Source organism: Hipposideros armiger, unplaced genomic scaffold (genome assembly GCF_001890085.2).
Source record: "Hipposideros armiger isolate ML-2016 unplaced genomic scaffold, ASM189008v1 scaffold_1053, whole genome shotgun sequence".
Lineage (NCBI taxonomy): Eukaryota > Metazoa > Chordata > Mammalia > Chiroptera > Hipposideridae > Hipposideros > Hipposideros armiger.
The window spans coordinates 170,810-186,694 of NW_017732403.1; the positions used below are offsets into that span (position 1 = coordinate 170,810).

At 39.4% G+C, this 15,885-nt stretch overlaps 1 protein-coding gene across 2 annotated transcripts in view; it reads right to left on the reverse strand.

The window, feature by feature from the left end:
• SDCBP (syndecan binding protein) overlaps window positions 1-15,885 on the reverse strand; it is a 37,862-nt gene that overhangs the window by 7,863 nt on the left and 14,114 nt on the right. For both annotated transcript variants that reach the window (XM_019631905.1, XM_019631906.1), the window contains exons 2-4: window positions 9,928-9,993; window positions 6,171-6,249; window positions 4,848-4,957 (exon numbers count right to left, since the gene is read on the reverse strand). In XM_019631905.1, the coding sequence (XP_019487450.1) occupies window positions 4,848-4,957; window positions 6,171-6,249; window positions 9,928-9,978 (240 nt within the window). In that variant the 5' untranslated portion in view covers window positions 9,979-9,993. The remainder of the gene's footprint in view (window positions 1-4,847; window positions 4,958-6,170; window positions 6,250-9,927; window positions 9,994-15,885) is intronic.

A 15,885-nucleotide genomic window follows, 5' to 3' on the forward strand; every position in this document is an offset into this window, starting at 1 on the left:
AGAAAAATCAGGTAATAGCATAGAAAAAGAAAAACTTCAGATGCAAATGAATTATTTAGTTTAGCTGGAGTACAGGACAAAAGGGGGGCCTTTACAGTAGGTTTAATTTTTGTAAAAGAAATCGTTTTTTCCAGCAAGTATTTTTAAGTACCTATATGAGTTCTTACTACGACCATTCTCAACACCACATTACCCCCGCCCCCTGCCTAAGCAAGCAACCATCTCTGGAAGGGCCACACGATGACCTTCTAGACAGGCTCTCTGCTTAGCCGCTTGCCCTTCTACTATCCAATCTCCACACACCAAGCATAGAAATCTTTTTTAAAAAATATCATTATGCCACTCCCACAACTCAGATCCTAATCCCTTACCGTAGTCTACGAGGCTACAGACCACCTGACCCTGACCACCCCCCTCCAATGCCACCTGCTCTCACGTTCTGCCTTGTTTCCTTTGCCCACCACCTGCCCATCACACAGGCCTTGTCTCTCAGCTCTACCAAGTTCATCTCTGCCTGAAGGCCTTTGAGTTGTGTCTATACTGTACAGAATGTTCTCCCACCAGATATTCACGGGCCTCACGCCCTCATTTCGTTCAGCTCTCTGCTCAAATGTCAACCTTTCAGACAGCATGCACACGCTTGCCACAATGAAATACAGCCGTGGCAGACTATTCACTTCCTCTTCTTCCACACGTCCTAAGTATGGTTTATTTGTTTAGAATATTGAGTTTCACTGGCGTGGGGACGGGCAGGACGCTGTGGCTCGCTATTCTAACTATTCTGCCACACCGAGCACAGAGCCTGGAGTGGGCAGGTTCTTAAGCTATTGGCTCTCATCTCCACTCAGTTAAGATGCCTGGGGAAGCACAACATGTTGAGAAGCTGGGCTTCTTTCTACCTTACAGGATACAATATAAACTTTGAATGAGCAACCAAATACATGATGTACTTTCTTCCAAGGCCCAAATATAAGGTCTGGAAACCCAGGTGTGGCTGTGGGAATATTTCCTCTCACCGTTACATCTAAACACCCATGCACAAACCCTTTGCAACCCAGCCCCACAGCTTTGAGCTCTGCAGTTTGGAGGTCTGATTTACAAGGAAGGAATGCCTCCAGGAGGGGACCCAACAGAGTTTCCCCTGTAGAAGACGATGGCCACCTAACTGCTTTCAACTTCACATGCCACTGAAACAAAGGCAAGAGAAGGTTACTGACCAGACTAGGGCGATTGATTCTGGTTACCACGAGGAAACTGGGTTGCTGCTAGGTAATGAGTTCCAGACTATATTTGGAACCCAGGGGATTCTTTGAGATGCCTTAAGGTCTTCCATGTCCAACAGTACAATTAATAGAAAAACAGACTTCTGTTTACAGTCATGATGGGGCCAGACTTACCTCTGCCATAAACAACTAGAAAATTGGCAACATAGGAGGCAACAATTTTTGGACAGTGGACGTTAGGCAGCACAGGACAGTGATCCCTGAGAGAAGCACAGAGGTACGAACCCTAAGCAGCACACCATGCTCTTGAGTTGAGACAAAGATCAGAGGTCAGGAGGCTGAAGCAGCTCGTAAGACAGCTACAGTTTTCAGGGCTGAGCTCCAGACACCCCAAGTCCAAGTACGTGTGAGGTGAAGCTCCACAGCCAGGCAACGAACATGCAGGGAGCTGCAGCTTAGCGTTTCCCAGGGCTCACACCAGGGGGGAGCCAGAGTGGAGTGTGTTCGCTGAACCCCCAGAGCATTCAGTGGAGAACCTAGAGGGGACACACTTTAGTAGGGGATCCACTAGCCCTGCATTAAAGGCTGCTTCAGACCTACCCCAGGTCTGGTGTACCCCAGGAAAGTGTACAAACAAGCCCTAGAAGGATCAAGCTGATGCACATGTAACTTAATTGCCTGCCAGAAACCCGCTGACAAAGTGCTGACACACTTCAAAAAAATACAACATAACCAAGCCCCTAACAACAAAAACTTCACAATGTCCAAATCCAATTAAAAAAAATAGGTGGCGTGTGAACAAGCAGGAAAATGTAACCCATAATCAGGAGAAACGTCAACAGAAAGATCTAGAAATTACAGCTCATGAAATTAGCATGCAAATTTTTAAAACAGCTACTATAAAAATATGCTCAATATGCTCAACGATTTAAAGGAAACAATACGGAGAGAAATAAAAAGGCATAAAAATCAGCTGGAACATCTAGAGAAGAAAAACACAATATGTGAAATGAAAAATTCTCTAGATGGGAAGAGTTAATAGAAATCTCCAGCAATAAATTAAAAGAAAAAAGAAAAAAAAGGTAGGGCACTACAGAGCCCTGGTGATTCAGACACTTCAAAGATGAAGGTTTAGGTCACCCCACTAAGTATTAAAAAACAAAAGCCCAGAAGAATGTGCAGTAGGCAAAGGGCGTCCCCAGACTGACTCGGCCTCCTAACCAGTTACCACAATGAGAGTCACAGCGGCTGGGACCTTCTTCTTCTCTGCTCCATCTATCAATTTGGTACACGTTATCAATTAATTTTTTGTTTTTCCCTACTTCCTTCTACTTTAATACTCGAATTGTTGGTAGTGGTTAAGTTTATATTTTTATCTCTAGGTTAAAAATATTCATCTGGGAATATGAATACTTATAGGGGTAATGAATATCACACAGTAAGTAATCAATACCATGGACCACTGGCCAGAAATGGCCACAATAACTGGTAATGTCCTATTTGGGGAAAAGGGGAAGAGTAACTTCGATATCTCAGAGGTAACTGCCTTTATTTTATACACCCTGAGTTAAGAGTGATTTTTGGGGGCCAGCCGAGTGGCAAGATGGTTAAGAACTGGCTTGCCCCGGTTCGGATCCCACACATGAGGGCCAGTGACACTGCCCTCCACAGCTAAGATGCTGAACAACAGCTCAACCTGGAGTTGGGCTGCTGTGAGTCGCTGGCGACGGCGTAGGCTGCAGCCTCTGTGGCAGTGGGTTGCCATGGGCTACCGTGTGTAGCCAGCAGCCAGCGTGAGCGGCCAGCAGCCGCAGTGAGCGGCCGTCCAGAAGCCGGCGACTGATCTGCCTCGCCCAGGAAGAGCGCAATGATGGTGCCAACTTGGGCCAGTGAAGCAACGTCCTCCACAACTAGACTGAAGAACAAAATGACAGCAACTTGTCTGTTCCCCTTCCCCCAATTCCCCAATAAAAATCTTAAAAAGAAAAACAAAAAAGAATGATTGTTGTATTTCTGAAAATTTGTAAAGAAATAAACAGAAAACAAGAAGAGTATGAGACAGAGACCGTGTGTGGCCAGCAAAACCTAAAATACTATGGGCCCCTTAATAGAAAATGTTTGCTCAACTTCAATTTTATGAAGAATTGCATCTTTCAAGGGGAAAGTATAAAGTTGTTATTGCTGTCACGTGAAGTGAGAGTATTTGCAGAAGTGTGTGGACATACTGAGCAGTCAGAGGAGTAGGCAGTGTTAGGTAAAAAGCTACTGTCCGTCAGCCCCAAACCCACCCTTCTACTTAGTGTTTCTGGGGGTTAAAATATGCAAAATACACTTTCCGTTGTCAGCGGGTTTCTGGTTAGCATCCACCACATGAGGCACTAGAAGACCAGAGGCTGGAAGAGGGACAAGTGTCTTGTTCCTTCCTGTTCCTGTCAGCACTGCCTGGGCCTAGCCCTTAACCCTGGTGGCAGCAGTTAACTCCATTCACCAGCTCTTACTGACATTCCCAGAACCAGCCTCACTGCAACCCTTCTGAGGTACCAGCACTGCCAACAGTGTGCCCTCCTCCAACGTCTGAGGCCAGCTCCATGGAGCTAGTCCCCCACGCTTCTAGGTTCTGATACCTCCAGTCTCTCCCATGTTACTCCAGTCCTAAGAGGGGCAGCTACTTTCTGCAATTACAGATGTACTCCATTATTGCTTTTTTCAATTCTTAAACCTCTAATTTCTTAAATTATCTCTGTTGAAATACCTACTGTGATTTCTGTTTTCCCAACTGACCATTTGTTTGATAAGTGGTAGCTAGAAGTATGTTGCTAATTACACATTTGTAGACAAAATTTATTAATAGCCTTTTCCCAGTTATACAGGAATAATAGTGTAAAATGTCAGCTAGATTGACCCATTACTGATGCAAGTTTTCAAAAATATTTGGTAAATAAATAAACATCATATACTGTATTAAGCACTGGGGTTACAGCAACACAACATGAAGAGAATTAAGTGTTTAATTGTGATTTTAAGTGCTATAAAGTACTATAGTCTTATAGCAATAACCTTAATAAAAGGCTACAAGATACAGTATATTTAAACCTAGAACTTAGGGTCTAATTATAAGGAACGTTAGACCTTGAAATGTTAAAACATTATGAGCAAAATAAAGATGTGATAGGCCAGTACTTCAGAATGATTAATCTAGCAGCAGCTAAGAGCTGTTTGTTGTAAGAAGTGAAAAGAGGAGGTGTAAGAGACTACTGTAACAATCTAGGTTAGAAGTATAGAAACCCTGAGGAGGGTCACAGTTAAGACGAACGGATAAAGTGAATACAAGAAACACGGTGGAGACAGAATCACTAGGTCTTAGTAACTGACTATATGCAGAAGATAAAGGATAATGGACTAGTCAAAGGTGTAATAAGAATTTTTAACTCCTAATAAATTAGAAAAGTGGTAACAGCACAAAAGGAAGTAGGCAACTTAAAAGTAATATTCAGAAGGCAGTCTAAAATTTCTGACAAATCTGTGGCTAAAGTTATACATCTGTGAGTTAACCACAAAAAGGAGAGTTTGTCTATGTATAAAGTATGATTTTATGTAATTCAAAATTAATTACACTATACATACCCCCTGAGTTGATACTCCAGGGACCATGGCCATATTTGCCTGTATCTCCTCTTCATTTAAACTCAAGCCCATGTACTGAGAGAGCTCCGGATACAATTTAGGATAGAGACCTAATATAAATAAGTCAATAAATAAAGAAAAAAACATTCAAATGAAATATCTTTAATAGAATATTAAAAATGAAAACTTTACAATGGGTTTCTACTTTTGTTTAAAAAGTTACATTAATTTACAATTCTAAGATGAGTTTAAATTAGCAAATTGGAAAAGCACCTCCCTGTAATGACAATCAGAAATGGAAAATAAAGAAAAAGTTTAATGTGAAAGTCATAAAATATAAAGACATTTGAACTGAAATAACCTCAGACTTATAAATACTCAGGAGAGTAGAAATAACTTTTCCAAGTAAATGATCTTGTCTTTCCTTTTTCTTAAAATAAACCAATTTGATTAGCAATTCTGTAAACATACCACTGATTCTCCAACATAGAAAAACTGACAAAAATATCTGTCAAGGCAGCTACTTTATAATTCATTCAGTAAACACGGTTATGAAATGATTCTTCTGCGTTAACTACAATTTTTTAAAAAGTCAAAGCTTGTAAATTTATTTAGTGTGATATCATTTTAAGAATGTTAAACACATTCCAAAGAAATCTTGTAAACAGTATATTTAAATATTAACAGTATTTAACTCACTAGTAGAGTCAGGTATTATTTCCAAAAGCTCTTTTTTACATGATTTTTATTTAAAAAAAAAAAAAAGACTTAAAGTGGACTTTCTAAAAGAAACAATGTTATAAATAGTTATAAAATGGGAGACCACAAAAACCTACTTAACACTCTTTTTGTATCTTAAGTCATATGATTTATGGGCTCTCCTGAATCCTGACGAACTTAGAAGGAAAAGAGACTGAAGAGAAGGGCATGGAGACTGGGCAGAGATCCCAGGATTTGGGAAGGTTCCCCCAAAAGGAGGTGGTTGGAAATTCCCCCCACCCCAAAACAGAAGACAGTTCAGGAAGCTGAAGAACAGTATTATGGGCACAATTCACATAAGTTAATCAGTCGTTAAGTTAGGAACTTAGGACTAAAATTTCATTTAATTAACTTAATTTTCATTAAGCCATAAAACACATCTTCATAGTTCACTTTCTTGATTAAAGGTTTATTTTTTGAAATGAACATTTTTTCCTCTTACTACTAGAGCTTTAACCACCAATTTTATGCTGCATATTTTTTCTTTTTTAATCTTGGATTCCCTATTTCTGCAAAAGAAAGACATTTCTGATCAAGGAGAATGAACACAAAGTATAAACCTACTTCCATCTTGAGCGATGGGAGCAGAAGCTTCAGACAAAATTGCTGGGTTGGCAGGGTTTGCAGAAAAGGCACTTTGAGCCTGAAAAAGAAAAGATGAAAATTCTAACAACATTATTATATATACATATTTAAAATTCTTATATAATTTATGAGCTAAATTCAGTGCTTCAAAAAAGAAAAACACTGAAGTTATATTCAAGAAAGTTTAATTTCAAATGCTTCCGCAATATACAGAGGGTGCCAAAAAAATGTATATACATTTTAAGAAAGGAAAAAACTATATTAAAATTATAATAATATATACTGGTAACAAAAGATGAACACAAGTCACGTTTGACTTCTGCAGTTACAGAGGTGCTCAAAGTAGTTACCATCAATGTAAATTAATAGTTTTTTTTCTTTCTTAAAACGTGTATACATTTTTTTGGCACCCTCAGTATTTTTTCAAAGAAAATCTGCAAATCAAAAATATATTTCACGGCTGGCTGAGTGGCTCAGCTGGTTAAGAACGCAAGCTCTAAGCAACCAGTTCACTGGTTCAATTCCCACATGTGCCAGTGAGCTGCGCCCGAGCTGAGCTGCCACTGAGCTGCCAAAAGGTGGCAGGATGGCTCAGCTGGTGAGAGCACATGGCTCCTAACAACAAGGTTGCCAGCTCGACTCCCGCATGTGATAGAGGGCTACTCACCCCCACAACTACCATATATAAGACAGCGTTTTGCGAAAAATTTGGGGTCTAAAAACTGGGTGCATCTTATACAGTGGTTGTAGGGTTTTTTTTTACTTGCGTTTCGCGCTTTTTTCGGGGGGGGGGGCGCTAATACAACCACTATATAAGACGCACCCAGTTTTTAGACCCCAAATTTTTTGAAAAAAAGGTGTGTCTTATACATGGGGAAATTAAAAGCGGCAACTGAACTTGGAGCTCAGCTGCACCCTCCACAACTAAGATTAAAGGACAAATAACTTGACTTGGCGCTAATGGGTCCTGGAAAAACACAGTGTTCCCTTCCCCAATTCTCCAATAAAATCTAAAAAAAAAAAAAAAAAAAGTCCAAGACTTCAGTAGCTAGGTTAGGAATATTTTTAATCCAGTGAGAATAAAAGGAAACAAAACAAAAACAAAATGTTTACCCCTCCATACTCATTGTTATATCTCCAAGCCACTAGACTTCTTCTCAGAACATAAAAGGTCTTCCAACGGAAACATCCATTGAATTTGCTTCTACTTAAAGAGGTCAGCCTGATGCAGACTGTAGTCCTCTTTATTTTCCAATGCACTATTTGTCAATATCAACTCTTTACTTCTTTTTCTGTTTTAAAAATCAAAAACCTCTGCTTGAAGTGATCTGTGGTTAATTTAGAGTTCGATTCCATAAAAATGAACAAAAAAGATGAAAGGGATTAGTGATTCCTTCCATTCATCTGCAAACCCTTATCAGTTAGTGTTCTGATGTCGTAGTAATGGTTGTTATTCATGAAGGCTAAATATTTCAGATAAAGGCTTTTTAAAAAAAAAACGTGGGCCAGTCGAGTGCATTGGTTAGGAGTTGGCTTGGGACACCAGCTCTAAGCAGATCTAAGTTCAGATCCCACATGAGGGCCAGTGATGCTGCGCCCTCTACAGCTAAGATGGTGAACAACAGTTCGACCTGGAGCTGGGCTGCCATGAGTCACTGACAATGGCGTAGGCTGCAGTGGGGCTGGCTGGCAGCTGGCCTGTGCTTTTGTGAGCCGCCGTGAGTGGCCATCCAATGGCCAGCGAGTGACTGCCTCACCCAGGAAGAGCACAATGATCACAATACCAACGTGGGCCAGTGAAGCGACGTCCTCCACAACTAGACTGAAGAACAAAAGGACAGCAACTTGTCTGTTCCCCTTCCCCGATTCCCCAACGCTGTTTCCCCTCCCCCAATTCCCCAATAAAATCTTAAAAAAAAATAAAGTACTTGTTTAGATGAACTTTGTGGAAATAAAAACATGAGAAAAATACTTACAAAATACTAAAGAAGGAAGTGATAGAGCATTTAAGATGACTGAACAAGCCACTTACAATTGTGAGGCATCAAAGCCTTGGCAGCTAAACAGGAAATTTCAGAGACTTTACAAAGCACATTTTAATATCCATAGTGGATCTATGATGGAAAATATGTGTTTATTGGTCCACCCCCATATTCACCCAATCACTGCTACAAAGTTAATCATTCCAACCACATAGCTGTTACTATTTTGCTACAAAGTTAATCATTCCAGCCACAGATCTGTTACTATTACTGGAGTTTTTTTCACCTTAAAAAGGTCAACAGTTTGCTTAAAAAACACAACATTCTTGAGGTTGCTTAAGACTTCTCACAAGTTTGAAATAAACATTTTATGCTCATTTAATAATTAAGAAGTACATCACACTTAAGAGTAAACTGAGGTCAAGGTCTCAAGTAAAATGATCTTTAGGGTAAGAAGCTTTGAAGTAAAAAACAAATTAAAAAAAATTTCATCACACTTATTTAAAAGATTTTAAGAACAAAAAAGTGCAAGAAGTTTGATTTTTGTCAAATTAAAAGAATAAACAACAGCTGAAAAAATTCTGAGTTTATAAGAGATCAAGGTGAAAGTAAACTGGAAACAAGATGCGTTCATTAAACACTACAAATTATCTCCACTTAAAAATAATAAAAAATTTACAAAATAGCAAGAATTGATCCCAATCTCAAAACTTCTTAAGCAGAAGCATGTCTCCAAAGCTAATACTTCAATGAAAGAACTACAAACAGTTCTGACTTAATGAAATTAGAAATACTGTAATCTCTAACAGTTATTTAAAGCATGGACATGTGAAATGTGTGCTGCTTATATCTAAAAGGAAACAAATCACTATGCTTTCAGTGGGCTTTCCCCCTACTATTCTCTATAAGCAACATGTACACTTCACTATTTCTATAATTTTTAACTTCAAAGACAAGGCAAAGAATTATTTTAAAGATTGGTTATACCTAAAGAACCAAAAGAATAATGTACTAATTTTAAACAAACCTAGAACATGTAAAAAGTTGGAGTCTATTTCACCAACTCATAAGCTGTATTTAAATTTTAGTCATAAAATCACGCTGTCTTTGAATAGTTTAAGTCCGGTTTTAAAGAAATACTATCCCATGCCCATTAATTCACAGTGAAATGAAAAAGAACTGCTAGCTTTTCTGTAACTTTTTAGTCTGCAATTAATAAATTGGAAAAAAAAGTGTATGAGGCTGGCCGAGTGGCGCGTTGGTTAAGAGCTGGCTTTGGACGCCAGAGGGCCCCGGTTCAGATCCCACATATAAGGGCCAATGACACTGCCCTCTACAGCTAAGATGCTGAACAACAGCTGCTCAACCTGGGGCTGGGCTGCTGTGAGTCGCAGCTGGCGTAGGCTGCAGCCCCTGCTGCAGTGGGTTGCCATGGGCTACCATGTGTAGCCAGCAGCACCCGTGAGCGGCCGTCCAGAAGCCGGCAACAGATCTGCCTCACCTGGGAAGAGTACAATGATGGTGCCAACTTGGGCCAGTGAAGCAACGTCCTCCACAACTAGACTGAAGAACAAAAAGACAGCAACTTGTCTGTTCCCCTCCTCCAATTCCCCAATTTAAAAAAGAAAATCTTAAAAAAAAAAAATTTATGAAGTGTAAAAGTGCACAAATACATCTATTTAAGTTTCGTACTTCTGACACTAAAATGTATGCTATAATACCTGTGGAGAAAGAAGTACTTAAACAAAACATACCTGAATTACTTTGTCTACCTTCAGGTCTTCAAGAGATGGGTACAGAGACATTTTTGCAGGATTTTTCTAAAAAAAAAAACCAAAAACATTTCTGATTCAAATTTCATTGAAATTTAAATAGTAACATAGACATAAATGTGTAAATGTTTAACACCGTAAGAAACATTTAAATTGCAAATCACATGGAAAAATATGAACATTTAGGTTGTACTAAAAACTGTTAACTGATTAATGGTTACCACCCTTACGACTACTATCAAACTTTATCCATTACAGATTTTAAACTTCCCTTCATTTCAAAAGTTTAGAAAAGCAGAGATTATATGATCCACCTAGTGTACACAAGGTAGAGGATGACATGAGTGAGGATTACATCCTTCTATTAAAAAACTAAAAACAGCTCATATGCGATATCTATATCTATAAAACCTCTATCACTAGGAAAAATATATATATACATGTACACACATATATACATATATATGTGCAGTTGACCCTTGTCGCTTGTATTTCCGTCTGCAGTTGGGAATACACATACGCAGAGGGCTGAGTTAAGTCACACTCGGAAGGTGGGCTGGTCCTCTAACCCCCTCGTTGTTCAAGGGTCAACTGTATACAGAAAAAAACAACATACTGTACAGCAACTGTTAATAGTTTTATCTTCAGGAGACATGAATGGGGCTGAGGGATAAGAGGGAAATTTTTACATTTAAAATATTTCAATATCGTTCAATGTTATTTAGTGACCATGATTATTTTTTGTAGTGATTTAAAACAAAAGTTTCTAAAAGCATTCCAAAAGTACTTCGAAATTTTGTCTAGATATTTTGAGATGAATACCTGGTACTTTCTTTAAACCCAACATAAAAGAATATATCCTAAATTGGGAGAGGGATTGACATACATTCTTGAGCAGGTTATCAATTTATTACCTCCCATCTCCAAATCTGCCATTAGTGACTTCTCTGTAAAAACGAAGAGCCCTTCAAATATTGCTCTTTTGCCAGAGGGCATGATGTTAAGCGTTGTCAGTAAAGGGAGCTAGAGGTACCCTGTAGGAGTTTTTTCTCCAGACAGGCTCCCGCAGTACCTGCTTCTAGCATTAGCGTCTGGCTCCTGCAGGGAACAGCTTCCTAAGGACCAGCGCCCCGCAGTGCACAGCAGCCCAAGCTGACCCCAGCACTCTGCGGAGCAGCTTCCTATGCTGCCACCAGCAAGGCATCTCATCTCCCCTTGAGTAGCAAGCGACTCTCATGGGGCTTGCAGCCAGTTCCAAGGTGCATTCCCTGTGAATGGCCTCTCCGACACCACAAAGAGAGGATTTTCCTCGAGTCTGTTATCTCAGAAACTTGACCATCCAATGAGTGATGGCTGCACTCTCTCCAACAAGGCCTGGATCTTTCTGCGGCACTTATCACAGCCCTGGGGTTAGTAGATCCTTATTAAACCTGTTCTTCCTGTATTCATTAAAGTCCTCTTATTTCTTAGTAGCCAATCCCTTTTTCTTCAATCATGGTATAGTTAGTAATTCTGCACATTCAACTTTCACTGTTCAAATTACCACATGGTTTCTGTCTCTTGGCTGAATGCTGAACAGTAAGTTCTTTTAATTGATACACTTCACATATCATAAAATCCACTAGTATACGACTGAATAGTTCTTCATATATTCAGAGTTGTGCAACGATCCCTACCATCTAATATTAGACCATGTCATCACCCCCAAAAGAAAACCCCCATGCCTACCCATTCTCCCCTTCCTCCAGCTCAAGGCAGCTACGAATCTACTTTCTGCCTTTTGATTTGTCTATTGTGGACATTTAATTTAGAATCACACAGTACGAGGTATGATCAAACAATACGATGAATGTTTAAATTAAAAAAATTATTACAGTAAAAGATGCATTGCCATTAATCTCCCTCAAGATACTCCCCCTCACTTCGAATACACATCCCATCCTTCTTGCCACTTTCCGAAGCAGTTCTGGAAGTCCTCTTTCATGAGTGTCTTTAGCTGAGCTGACATGGCTGCCTTGATGTCATGAATTGATTCAAAATGTTTTCCTTTCATGGTCATTTTGACTTTGGGGAAGAGCCAGAAGTCGCACAGTACCAGATCCAGTGAATAAGGTGGATGAGGACACACTGTAATGTTTTTATTTGACAGAAATTGCTGTACCAGAAGCGATGTGGGACACAGAGCGTTGTCATGATGGAGCATGGTTTACAGCACACTTTAAAACACACCTTCTCTCAACCGTAGCTCACACCCAACTGACTGCACCAAACAAGCTGAAACTTGTCACACACTGTTACTAAGGTTCAACGCGCTGCTTCCCGTATTGAAGATCCCTGCCTTTTTGTTGGATGGCACCCGGCAGCAGCATTCACTGTATTTTGTGATCACAATGAAAAGGCTTCATGTCACACATTGCTTCTGGTATGGCAAATTTTGTCAAAAACATTACAGTGTATCCTCATCCACCTTCTTCACCGGATCTGCCACCATGTGACTTCTGGCTTTTCCTCAAAATCAAAATGACCATGAAAGGTAATGACCATGCAGGACACTGAGGCAGCCACAACAGCAAAACTAAAGACACTCATAAAAGGATTTCCAGAACTGCTTCAGAAAGTGGCAAGAACGATGAGATTAAGTGTGTTCAAAGTAATGGGGAGTATTTTGAGGAGGATTAATGGCAATGTGTCTTTTACTGTAACTTTTTTTATATAGTCACCTTATTATTTGATCACACCATGTATGTGGTCTTTTGTGTGGTTCCTTTCACTTACTCTAACACTTTCAGGCTCATCCATGTTGTAACACGTACCAGTGCTCTATTCCTTTTTATAGCTGAGTAACATTCCTTTGTACAAACATGCCTCATTTTGGGTATCCATTCATCCATCAATGACATTTTGAGTTGGTTTTCACTTTTTGACTATTATGAATAATGCTAATAATGAAAAGAAACATTTACATCCAAGTTTTGTGTAAACACATATGTTTAATTCTCTTGGTATTCAGCTAAGAGAATATCTGCTGGGTTACATAGTAATTGTATGTTTAACTTTTTGAGGAACTACCAAACTGACTTCCAAGGTTCTTTACATTTTTACATTTTACATTCCCGCCAGCAACATATGAGGAAGGGTTCCAATTTCTCCATATCTTCACCAGTACTTTGCTATTATCTTTTTTTTTACAGCCACCCTAGTAGATGTAAACTGGCATCACACTCTATTTCTAATTTGTGTTTTCCTAATGACTGATAATACTGAGCAACTTTTCATATGTTTATTGGCCATTTGTATATATTCTCTGGAAAAACGTCTTTTCAAATCCTTTGCCCATTTTATTTCTTTTTCTTGCCTAATTGCCCTGGGCTAGAACCTCCAATAAAATGAACATAGGGTGAGCTATTACAGTTTTTAAGGGGAAAATGGGGCCTAAGTTAGTAAATGAAATGAAAATTCTTGAGAAAGCACAATCAAATATGGCTTAATTCTATTAATCCAGGAAAACAAAATGGAGTACCTTTTCTGTCTCTTAATGGATTGGTTCCCTAGCAGTTTTTCCTTTAGATACATTTTATAAATGTTCAACCATTATATCAACATAATAGACAAGATCATTTTAAATTCACTGGAACAAATGTTGACTGGCAATCTAGCACTATTTCTATTTTTAGTTCTGCCACTAGCTACCTACAAGATCCCATTTTTCTCATGAAAAATGAACTAGATGAGTGGCTCATTTCAAAACTCAGAGTAGTTACCTAATTTTTTTCCTCCATAGAAGCTTTTCTTCAAACAAATATTAACTGAAGTTGTCTGAACAACTCTGAGGTCACTTACATACCCACATGCTCAAGCCTATAAGAGAAATGGGTTTTTCAGATTTTTAAATAACAAGTATCACCCCAACTTATACTTTCTTAAAAATTTAATTTCAAGTTTGCTCTAAGTAGTAAGTTGACCTTAATTAACTTTCACCATTCCTCTAAAATATAAAGAACTCAAATGATTTTACCTCAAATTATTTTCTTAGCTTTATTTCATCCAATTTCTTTCCGAGCATTACAGTGTCCTAGCCACAAACTTTTTGTTCTTTCCCACCCAGGTCAAGGGCTTCTGTGCCTCCGTATCTTTACAAAAACTGCTTCCTCTTTCTAGACTATGTCCTTCCAGGATTTCTGTATCAAAATCCTAGTCAAGAGCCACTTGGTGACCTCAGTCTGATGTTATTTGTTTTTTCAATTTGGCAGTTTCACTCTACTTTACATTAGCCAGTTTATGCTTATCTCCTGTTACCTAAGGTCCAGGTCCACATTTAATTTACCATGATGCCTTATCCTTGAAGGAATCAAATGTTTATTAGATATTTTAACCAATGTTATCAAAATAATAGCAAACAGGGCACGTTGGTTAAGAGTTGGCTTGGGACTCCAGCTCTGAGCAGCAAGGCCCTGGTTCAGATCCCACATGGGCCAGTGACACTGCCCTCTACAGCTAAGATGGTGAACAGCAGCTCCACCTGGAGCTGGGCTGCGTGAGTCCCCAGTGATGGCGTAGGCTACAGTGAAGCTGCAGTGGACTGCCATAAGCTACCGTGTGTGGCCAGCAGCCAGTGTGAGCGGCCGGCAGCAAGTGTGAGCTGCCAAGCGCCGCCGTGAGCGGCCATCCAGAGGCAGGTGACCAATCTGCCTCACCCGGGAAGAGCACAATGATGATACCAACACGGGACAGTGAAGCAACGTCCTCCACAACTAGACTGAAGAACAAAAGGACAGCAACTTGTCTGTTCCCCTTCCCCCAATACCCCAATAAAAAATCTTAAAAAAAACCAATTATTTTTAAAAATAAATACTTAGCCCTTTTGAAGAACAACAAAATCCTTTCTTGAAAACTCTTTTCAATTATGGCTGGAATTCCAAAATGGCAAAATGAGATTTATGGGGACTCTGAAAATAATTCTATTAGGTCAGTGTAAGAATTCTCATTTTACTCTCACTTAAAACTCTTATCAAAACTATTATTGTATCAACTACACTATTGTTTCTAGGCCTTCCCTTCAGCTGAGTAATCAATAATAAGATACAGATCCCACTGCTCCTGACTGAGATCAGTAGGCAAAAAATCTTGCCATCTACCACAGTTGGAGCACAACATTCCTGACTATAACAGCTTTGTTTCATTGGTCTAATTCCTGGAAAAAAATGGCTGCTCTCCATTTACCGCTAAACCAGGTTTGGCCCCTCTAGGCTCCCTGCAACCTCCTCGCCTCTCCTCAGGCCTTCTCAAAGGCATCTAAACCTAGTGCATCCCTAGGCTTTAGAAAATAACGCCGAAATTAGTTTCTACTAAGAAGTTTCTCAGTGTAGTAGTAGTTTCAGAGTTTCTTTAGCAATAAAAAATAACGTGACTACTCTGCCTCAGTATTAAGTTTCCCATTTGACCCTCCACCCCCTTGGGGCAACACCTAAGAAGCTTCCTTGGAGCCTCTGAATATGTGCACAGACCAAAGGCCTCCATAACTCAGATACTGTATGTGACATTTTGGAACATTTAGTTACTTTGCTTTCTAGCTGCAACACTCTGATTACTGAAGTAGGAAATATAATAGTAAAGTTGTCCAGATAATATCACCTGGAACACAATACTCATCATTTTCTGAGTTGCTGACCTCACTCCTTTTCTCAAACCACCCACTACAACTGGCCTCCCTTTTTAAAAATGATGTGTGATTAAGTAAAATAATAGTTCTTTGCTTAATCTAAGCTGTTAAAAAAAATCCTGGGATGATAAAAATTCAGAATTGCAGAAGAAACACGTCTGATGCTCCGGTTTTTGTAGCTGCCACCCATGGGATACCTCTTTTCTTTTTTTTTTTTTTTAAGATTTTTTTATTGGGGAATTGGGGGGATGGGAACAGTGCTGGGGAGTTGGGGGAAGGGG